A 10,780-nucleotide genomic window follows, 5' to 3' on the forward strand; every position below is an offset into this window, starting at 1 on the left:
TCGCCTAGTGATCATAAAGCGCAATTTAAATGATCACCCGAATTTTGGTGAACATACCAAGTTTTAAGTTTCTACCTAGGGCTATGCAATCCTTGTACGCAGTTATGTTGGTTTGCCTTAAGGCCCATTGCCACCCAACCTATATGACGTTACAATTGGTTACTGGGTACGAACCTGACGATTTTCGTATTTACGCATTTGGGTGTGCATTCCATGTGCCAAGTTGTGCCATCGCAACGTACCACCATGGGTCCTCAAAGAAGGATGTGTATCTTTTGTCAATCATGATTCTCCTTCACACTAGCTCTCTTAGAGCCCTTGCATACGATCTCTTTACCGCTCATTTACGGGTTGTCACTTTAATGAGACGGTCTTCCTGCCGTTAGAGGGAGATAAGAACGTCAACGTTCCTGTAGAACGACGCGAATTTGCGTGGACGTTACCCACTATGTCTCATCTCGATCCCCGCACCGCACATGTATGATAAGTACGTGCGATGAATTCTAGATTTTAGAATGTTGCACTAGACGCATTCCTCTAATCTAGCTAAAGTGATGAGATCATATACTAGCTGCAAACATGCCTACAAGGATAGACGTACTTAATGGACGTCGAGTCAACATCCCTGGAGGGTGTGCCGCCCCCATTGGATGGTTTAGACGCCCCTGTTGGACGGTCCGGTACATCGACAGATAGCCAATCAATCTGTCTTGGCCTGGAGCACGATAGATCACTTAGTTCATATGATTCACTTCCCTAAAAGAGGAAGACACGGCACAACAATGAATTTAAACTCGATGATGTCTCAAATCATTTCCATCTTATGAGATTAATCCAGATTTCTCCCGAGATTTAAAGTTCTTGGTCCAGTATACTAGTTTGGATGAGCTAAATGGAATTGAAATGAGATTATCATTGATGATGTTTTCACTTAAATGGTAGCTACCGACATAAATGAAAAGCCACGATATCGAACCGTGTTCCGTTGATTAAGTGACAATGTAAAACTGATTGGACAACTAAAGTTACAATCCAGGTCAAATTCCTTACCAAAGTGTGTATTGGACCTGTCATTCCTACATAGCCCAAGGTAACCCTGTTGTGTTACAAGTGGGAAAGGAAGCGTTATGAGATGAATGAAATAGTGCGATATGATGCACGCCTTACGGCGCAAGGTTTCTCTCAAACGTCTTGTGATTAATAGCAGCATTATGAAATGTGGTTAGTGTTTTCTCTTTGGGGATATAGATACGAAGATTTACATGTAAGTTCCTGAAGAATTACATGGATTGGTTCAAATAGTTCCAAAACCACGGAACACCCTCATAACTCGTTTTGAGGCGTTCACTTATGGATTGAAAAATTTGACGAATGTGTTATACCCGTCTACGTGACTATTTGATCAATCAGGGATGAATTATGCCCTTGCATGTTAAACTATGAAGTCTTATTCCAAATTGCTAGAGTTACAATTTATGTCATTGACACGAATCTCACTAAGACTCCGGAAGAGCTTGAGAAAACTGCCTCGCACCTGAAGATGGAATTTGAGATGAAGGATTTTGGGAAAATTTGTCTATGCTTTGACCTGAATTTCAAGCATTGTTTTGATGGTATTTTGGTCTACCAGTCGAACTACACCCCGAATGTGTTACTTTTGAGTATACCTTTGATCGTCCATACGTTATATACACATGAGACCCTGAAGAGATTATGGAATCCGAAATTCCATATCTAAAGTTCAACTTTGCGCTTCGTTGTACTTAGCTCATTGTATTTAGACAGGACATCTCCTTCGCTGTTGATCTATTGGTAAAGATGCAGCAACGCGCCTACACGCATCCACTGAATTGGTATTAAAGACGTACCTTGAAGGTACTACATGGGCAAATCCCAACGCATCTCAGTGGATCCAAACCCCCTGATCCTCAGAATGATGTTTGCCTTGTTTGTTATGCTGACGCTGGTTACTTATCAAACCTGCACAAGGCAAAATCCCAAAATGGTTATGTCTTTACCGTTAGGGATATCGTAATATCTTGGAGGTCCACGATATGACCTTAGTTGCGAAATCTTCGAATGCCACAAGTGAGACATGGTTAGGAGTTCTTGTTGAGAATTTCGAAGTACTTGCTATGTTTTCATCCATCTTTGAGTCCCGATGACGATCCATGAAGATTATGCCGCATGTATCAACTCGACCAAGCCATGATACATTAACGAAGTCAAAGCCAAGACATATTGCGCCTACATCTACATCAACAAAGCATTAGGAGATTGAAGTCATGCAATCCATTCCCAAGACAACTTGGCCGATCTCTTCACCAAGTCATTGCCCAAGTCTACATTTCAGAAGCTTGTCTAAGAAATCGGTATGCGTAAATTATCTGAGTTGAATCGCTTGTAGCTCTCTTATTTAAAAGTTATGTCTAACTCAGGAGGAGTATCTTGAAGCATACTTACATGATCTTAATGTACTCTTTTTCCCTACGATTAGGAGCATTTTTCCCACTGGGTTTTTGCTACCTAACTAGGTTTTAATGAGGCACCCATCCAGGGATGATTATACTCCGTTGAGTTCACTACCTTCGTCTAGTTTGACAAGCGTTTTAGACATTATGCATATTTTTCTTACTTTTCTCCTTAGTCTATGGGTTTTCTCCATTCCATGGGCTTTACTATAGCTAGGTTTTTGTGAGTTTTTACAAATGCATACTTCAAAGTAAATTTGAGACTCGCGATCACCCGTTGTGCCGATGACTCAATCAACTATTCTACCTTATCTGTTGAAGAATCTGATGTGATGGTTTGTTGAGTATTTACACAATCAAGGGGGAGTGTTGCAGTCATATTTAGAATAATGTGATTGCGTAAATCCTAGGGAATCTGGGAAAGTATTATATATTCCTATTAGGATTAGATTACCTATTAAATGTTGTAATCTTAAAGGGAAATGTTTTACCCTTTCTACTACTATAAATAAAGGCACAAAACAATTACAAATCTCTCTCTTTCTTTCTACTATTGCCGCATCTTTCTCTTTTTCTATGACCTCCATAATTGTTCAGGAAATTATGCCTACAACAATTATTATTGATTTATCAATTAGGATAAATAAAAAAAATATTATGGGATTAATCATTCAATTTTGGGTGGATCACCGTAACTAAATACTTAATTATTAATTAAATATTTCTAATCCTTCTAGTGTCACGATTCTTGTAGAGCCAAGCAGAAGGTGGGCATTGAGAAATATGTTCCGCCGAGAATATATGGATTCTGAGATCATTCCTGCAAACCTTTGTCCACAGGTCAACCCTCCTTTTGGAAAACATTGCTTGTGATACAAGAGAATAATAAATATTACTACTTTTCTGTCATTGTATACTTGAGTTCAATATTAATTTCCGTTAAGAAACAAGTAGATTTTTTATGTCAATTTTGTAATGCCTATCGATTCAAAAGCGATCATTGTGAGAGATGTGACTAAATGGATGAAGGCTCTTGTAAATTATTCCTGTAAACCTGTCAAGAGACACATTTCTCTTTCTTAGGATCATCCTGATGGAGGTTGGTGTAAGCTAAACGTGGAGGGACCAAGAAGGACAAATTCTAGTCGAATTGGAGCTGGTGGCGTACTTAGAGATCATAATGGCGACTGGTTAGGAGGTTTTGTTGTGAATTTGGGGCAAGGGCAGGTTTGTGATGCTGAATTATGGAGTTTATAGCTTGTTGTTGATAAGGGTGCTACTGATTTTCATATTGAGATGGATTCCAAGGCTATTGTTATGTTGTTGAAGCAAACCCAAGTTGATAATTTCCATCCTCTTGACACAATTATGCACAGCTGCAGATTAATGATGAGACAACTGAGGAGGTGTCAGTTGGAACGCATTTACAGAGAGAAGAATATTGTGGTGAATCAGTTGGCTAAATGTAGTTTTAATATGGATCTTGGCATTCTTGTATTTGATGAGCCTCTGGTTTGGATTAGACCAGCTCTCATAGATGATGCTGCTGGAGTACCTCGGACTCGTTTTGCTGTAGTTTTCTCTTTGGGTTGTACTCCCCATTCTTCACAAAAAAAAAAAAAATATATATATATATATATATATATATATATATTAATTTCCCTTCCTTGTTATTCCCAAGAGAATTTGGCACAAATTATCGAGTAAAGAAAGGGTACATACAAAGATTTATTTATAGAACAAACTTAATTAAGGGAAAAACTCAGACCGAAAAAAGGAGGAAAAATAATTATAAGCTTGTAGGTTGCGCGCATGGAAGAATATAACATCTCAATTCCGTTTGTCTAGTCGATCTTAGTCCAGTCCGATCTGAACAATACTAGTTATTAAACCTTGTCCGGATCAATATTTTCGGAAGTCCAATGTTGAATGAGATCTGCGGAACTGAGACAGTGCACTGCCTTCTGTATGGTTGATGATATCTGTTATAGAGGCCTGCAAGAGCGCAAAATTGTTGATGTTCTTCAGAATGTCAGGATTGATGTTCTTCAAAGCATTAGGATGACCTTCGGTGGTTGGGAATCGTTTTTGATGAGAACGGATTATTGGCGAAAGAGATGCATGCAAGTTGTCATATATGCAGTTGCTTCTTCTGCTTGGTTTGAAAGTAGTGGAGGAAGCGCTGCTGCATGCACTGTTGCCTGTTTCTTGGTCTTGGTCTTGGCCTTGGCTATGCAAGCTTCCCATTTCGCTATGGATGCTTCCCATATCCTGGCTGTGCCAACTTTCCAGTACTTGCCGGTACATGTTTGGTTCTGCCTTCTTTTCCACCTGCGAAAACTAAACAAGTACAAGAACCATATATGTACTTCAATCGTCTTGAGCTATATATATCAATCACATGCATATGCAGTACAATTTTACAACTCCCCTTTACAATACCCTGTTTAATTCTAACATTTGGATCAACGAAAGTAAAGGAAAATCAAAGGACAGAAACAAATAGGGTGTGTGTAAGCAAATCATTTCACTTCTAAAAACTACTTAATTAGGGAGGCACCGCAAAGAAACTTGTGAAACACATAACAGCTTAACTGAACTACCCGAATAAGTGGAACTAAGAAAAGGATTAATAATGGATAATTCAAATGAAATTTATGATTGAAGATCAGAGATCTATGAAGGTGCAAAACCTACCTCGTTAGAAGATTCGACTTCTCCTCTGACCTCTTGAACCTTTCTCTGAACCAGTCCGCGATTTGTTTGAGGCAATTGCTTTGGTTTGGAAGTCCTCCTTACATGTAATTAAGATGGAAAAGCACGCTATTAGCCATTGTGGTTTCGGTAGCAATTAAATAAAAGCCCTTGCTACATTTCATAATTTCTTGAAGATTTTATAAGATTCAGGACAGTCATTGTTGTGAGGGTTCCATTTCTGCAATTTCTCCATTACAGAAAAACATTTTACTATGAACATAGTGCACCATAATATCAATGGGACATCGGAATATGCCTTCTTAACCACCCGAAAAACAGAAACAGCACATCTAGCATCTAATGAATGATGGAAAAAATGCAACTGATACGCTAATGAATTTGTACAGTTGTACGCGAGAAGGATGTATTGAAAATTTACTAATGTTATCTTTGCGTTATGCAAAATTAAGATTCAATCAAATGTTGAAAACTTCATAAGAACAAATTTTAAATTATAATTTGGGTTATCTTTCCTTCTTTCAGTCTATTATTATGCCTAAATTAATCAAAATAATCAATGAAAGTAAATTGCAATGTATTTAGTTGCAATTTGAAATAGCATACTTCTTCTGGTCCTTGGTGTGAGTTCGTTCGTCCTCTTTATACATTACTGGTAGAGCTGAAAGGTCACATGCCGACGGACTTGAACTAAAAAACTGAAACCAGAAAAAAATTACAATTTGCAAACACATGTTGAGCAGTACTAAAATATATAGATCACTAAGACGTCTTTTACTTTCTCAAGCATTGTTGTTTCTACACTCACTTTTCTCTTAGAGCGATCAAATTTCATGCAGATTGCAGTTGGTGAGCTAAATAAAAGGGAAGCTCGGGACTAAAAAGCAATAACGGAAAATATTGATTACACGAAGAAAGAGCTTCATGATTGTACTCACTTGACTTTGGAAAGCAGAAGCAGCATTGCCACGAGATGCCGGGTCCAGAGCAAGAAGTGTTGTTAAGAGATCAAATGATGATGTTGAGAAGTCCCTGAAGAACTCTTCAAAACTAGGTTTGTAATGTTGTGGTGGTCGGAAGCTTGTTGGTAACTTCATTTTCTTCCAGTAATCCTCTCCAGGTGAACCACAAAGCTTGAAGATCCTATGAAGTTGCTCAACCTGAATACACAACTTAATGAATCTGCCTCTGTAATTTCTTAAAAATGACGGTGGGATCAATCGAAGATTCCTTGTGTGAATATAATTGCGGTTTCTGGTGTTGAAAATGAAGTTAAGACGAAATCATTTTACCTCGGTTCTCCCAGGCATAACTGGCCTCCCAAGAAACATTTCTGCCAATAGGCATCCTGCACTCCAAAGATCAATACCAACTCCATAATCTGTAGAACCTAACAAGAGCTCTGGCGCTCTGTACCAGAGTGTCACTACTCGGCTTGTAAGAGGACGTTTCTTTGGAGGAAAAAAATTTGCAAGCCCAAAATCTGCAATTTTCAGCATCCCATTTCTGTCTATTAGCAAGTTGGAAGCTTTAATGTCTCGATGTAAAATCCCGTTTTCATGGCAGTGCTGGAGACCAGCAAGAAGCTGCTGCATATAGCACTTGACCTGTATGAAAGAAAAAAAACGAAACAAAAACACCTAAATCTGTCTGTCTGATCATTGAGTACTATGAATTCCAAACCATTTCCGTTGCAGACTCAGTTCATTTGTACTTACTGCACACGTATAAGCCCAAAATCTACATAACATATATACATAAATAAATTTTTAGGTGTAGGGATAGATGATGCCGACAAATGCCAACCTGGGGTTCAGCGAGCCTCTGTCCAGGACGTGAGATTACTCTGGTCAAGTCGCACTGCATGAAATCAAATACGAGATATAGACTATACTGCATTCTTGATGTTGCTATCCCTTCAAGCTTGATGATATTGGGATGATCTAGCTTCTGTAGCATCGTTATCTCCCTTGCCATGAACTTGATACTCTCTGGCTCTGATGTGTCAAAGCGGACTTTTTTCAAAGCAACAATCTTTTTGGTGTCCCTGTCACGAGCTTTGTACACATTGCTGTAGGTTCCCTGCCCTATCTACAATACCAAAGCCAAATATGGAAACCCAGATTCAGGTTTCTTGTCCACCAAGAAATCCCAACATCCTAATTCAAAAAAATTAGTAAGTAGAGTCTGTCTGAAGGAGTAATTAGTTACCTTAGCAAGTTTATCATAGGAGTCGGCAGTCTTTGGAACAAAACCAACCAAGATATCTTGAGGCACGTTCTCAGCCAGCCACTTCGGCCAGCCATCCACAATATCATCATCATCTCCTCCAATCTTCTTCAACATCATCCTTCCCGAAAAGTTCCCTCCATTCTTAGCTCTCTCTGTCTCTCTAGCAACCAAACCTCCTCCTCCACCATCAGCAATCTTATCCTCACCATTGAATGCCGCCTTAACATCCTTCCTTGAGTGTTTTAGGGTAGCGGGTTTTCCTCCGATGCTCCCCTTGACATAGCCATTGTCCCGTTTCAACTTGTCAAGGACTTGAAGGTCATGACTTGGAGAGTTGGTTTTCGCCTGAACACAACCCATTAAGTCAGCGACGGACTTTGGAGGGGACGGTAGCACCTAGGCGGCGACAATGGTGGTGGTGAGGAATGACTGCATAGTAAATCCGGTGAATCAATGAATGAACATGGTTTGTAATTGGTAATGGTAAATAAAAATTTTAAGAAAATGCAAAGAGGAAGCCGAAACAAGAGCGAGTGAGTGATACTGCCGTTTCTTGGCCGGCATTTCCTTGGGATTATACCAACCATTACACTGTCTTTGTAATTCCCTCCGCTTTCTCCGCCTTCAGAGTTGGGGTGGGCATTGGAAAACCAACATTCAATATATTTAATTATTTTTATTTTGATTTATCTTTTTCTTTCTAAAAGGACTTGGATGGTCACTCATTACGGTATTCTTCTTCACTTGTGAGCGAGAGGTCTTAAGTTCGAATCTCGTGGATGACGAATTCAATACCAAATTAGATTGTCTATGTGTGGTTTAGACAAACTCCCCGCTTGTTAGTGGAAAATATATTGTTGTACGGGCAAAAAAAAAAAAAAAAGGATAGTTACCCATCCATTCACTTCATACCATGTTTTTGTATCATATTTTCATATCATCTTAGGTGACATCTGATGTGAACATCCACATCAATTTGAATTAATCAGATTTTTTTAATTTAATTCATTATTTAATAAGCCAATAATTAAGAAAGACTCTTCGTATACCACAATTATCATTTAATTAACCAACATTTCCTAATTATTATTTTATTAAATTATGTTTAACTAAATTTAAAGATCTGATTAAATTGAATGATGTGGCTGTTCACATTAGATGTCATCTAAGATGACATGAAAATGTGGTACAAAAACATGGTATGAATAACATTATTCTTTCCATTTACCCAAAAAAAGGAAAACAAATTTTACACAGGGGGAAAAATCTCCATTAGGACTTATTTGAAAATGCTTTTCTAAGAAATACTTCTGTTCATAAATCATTTTATCCGAAGCATGTCAAAAGCTTGTTTTGAAGTGGTTTTAGAATAGACACGCGTGTTCACCGGGGGCAAAGCTAGAAAGTTATTTCACTACGGGCACAACTAATTAAGCAGTGGTGGATGCATGTCCTCGTGGAATCAATATCAATTTTTTTTCAATTTTTTTAAGTGAGGCATTTTGTTAATTACTGGCCAACCTATTTCGATTGTGTGCTTAGCGGACATCCCCACTCGTCTGTGCCACATTTTAATTGTAACTTTAGGTCAATATTGTTATAATGAATAAAAAAATAAATCATACATGTATGGGGTTAAGAGGTCAAATTTATTATACATGTGAGAGGATGGATTGTTAATGAGCCTTTTATCCTTTATTAATGTTATATTTGTCTCCTTATGGTTTTGAACGAGGAGCGAATGATAGAGTTGATGATGGTGATGAGTTAATTATTATTTACCCCACTTCAATTTGACATAGCAGTGAGCAACGGAAGACATTTGTGATTTAAGCGGGACTCTAATTCCTGTACACATTGATTATTATTCGCCTCCTCTCCTCTGGCTGTAAATAAGATTTAGCCCTGGTTGTGAAAACCCAAGCGCTTGTTTATGATTACAAATTTTGACATGCACTTTGTAAGTCAAAGCTTTGACGAGCAAAAGTGCTTTATGAAGAAGTATTTCCAAATGGTCCCAAAAATTTTAACAAAAATCCAAGTGTTTGCTAGAACAAAACATTTAACCTTTTCTCCGTTAGAAAAAAAAAAAAAAAAAAAAAAAAACGAATCTTTAACATTATCAGAAGCTCATTTGGTTATCTAAAAGTGCTTTCGGCAGCAAATCAAGTCATCGAAAATTCATTTTCCCAAGTCGAGCTCGAATAAAGTCGTTCGCGCTAATATAGGAAAAACAATGAAAATAAGAAGTGTGAATGCAAATAAATTTAGCGAACTTCCAGAACCGTACCAAAGTATTGATCTGAGTATTCTGCTACTTCACAAATTCACTGATGCTGCTTGCACTCTCTCCGGTGATCAGCTTCCGAGAGACAGGGAGGCCAAGCAACAATCACTTCGAAAAGAAATTCACATACGCATTTGATGCCTGACAGCCCAAGATTTCTTTCATCGTTGTTCACTCCCGAACAAATCATGAGAGCTGTATCCGATTCCTGGCAACCACACTGGTCTTGCAGAAGCTCAGCAACACTGTTAGCCTGCAATAAACATCCGATTGAGATTCTGCTTGTTTTTTACTTCAACGGCTTGAAACGGCCAAGCGAGTCCATATCCCCCGGCAAGGAACACAGCTACATGCTGTTTAAAATCTTGACAAAGCCCTTATACTAATTACTTTGGTAAGATACTTGTGAGAATTATATAACCTAAAATTGCCTCACCATATGGTCTTACACAGATATTAAAAAAAGGGGTCTGCTATCCACACACCCCTTGTTAGTTTATGTCCCTTGATCTTCTTTAATTCAGTCGACCCGACGGCCGCAAATTAAGTGGGTGCGTATGAAGTAAAAAGTGGTGTGTGGAAAGCACACCCCTAAAAAAACCCCAAGCAATCTGTTGATGTTATAGTCTTATTCTGATCAGTAAAATTTAGAAAGGTCTACCAAACCAAACAGATGATTAAGGTTCTTTAAGTCTTAACAATATAAAAAAGTAAACGACGGAGAAATTTGATAACTCAGTTAACCAACACATCAAAGGTTATAACACCCTTCAATGTCGAGACATTCCGAAACTTTCAACACTTCAAAATACTAGAGATTCAGCACAGTTCATTTCAAGACATGTTCTGACTACCAATTAAAACAATTTCATATTTATTTAAAATCCAAATTATAATATTCAAATCATAGTTATTTAAACGAGACGGAAGCCACAACTGGTTAAACAGCACACTTGCAATAACAGAATGAAATGCATTATTAGAACTTAGCAAACCTTGGCTGCATCAGGGAACTTGAATAGTTTAGAACCAGGATTCTGGTTGAAACATCCACGACTTCCACCAAACCCCAGAA

General features: G+C 38.2%; 1 protein-coding gene across 1 annotated transcript; it reads right to left on the reverse strand.

The window, feature by feature from the left end:
* Positions 1–4,373: 4,373 nt before the first annotated feature.
* Positions 4,374–7,778, reverse strand: LOC137719907 (probable serine/threonine-protein kinase At1g54610). Its single transcript, XM_068458896.1, has 7 exons — positions 7,398–7,778; positions 6,993–7,277; positions 6,479–6,793; positions 6,125–6,346; positions 5,793–5,884; positions 5,169–5,265; positions 4,374–4,802 (listed from the first exon to the last, which is right to left on the reverse strand). Exons 1-7 carry the CDS (start codon positions 7,776–7,778, stop codon positions 4,374–4,376), a joined length of 1,821 nt encoding a protein of 606 aa, XP_068314997.1.
* Between the last annotated feature and the right edge of the window lie 3,002 nt (positions 7,779–10,780).

This window comes from Pyrus communis, chromosome 16, assembly GCF_963583255.1.
Source record: "Pyrus communis chromosome 16, drPyrComm1.1, whole genome shotgun sequence".
Classification (NCBI taxonomy): domain Eukaryota; kingdom Viridiplantae; phylum Streptophyta; class Magnoliopsida; order Rosales; family Rosaceae; genus Pyrus; species Pyrus communis.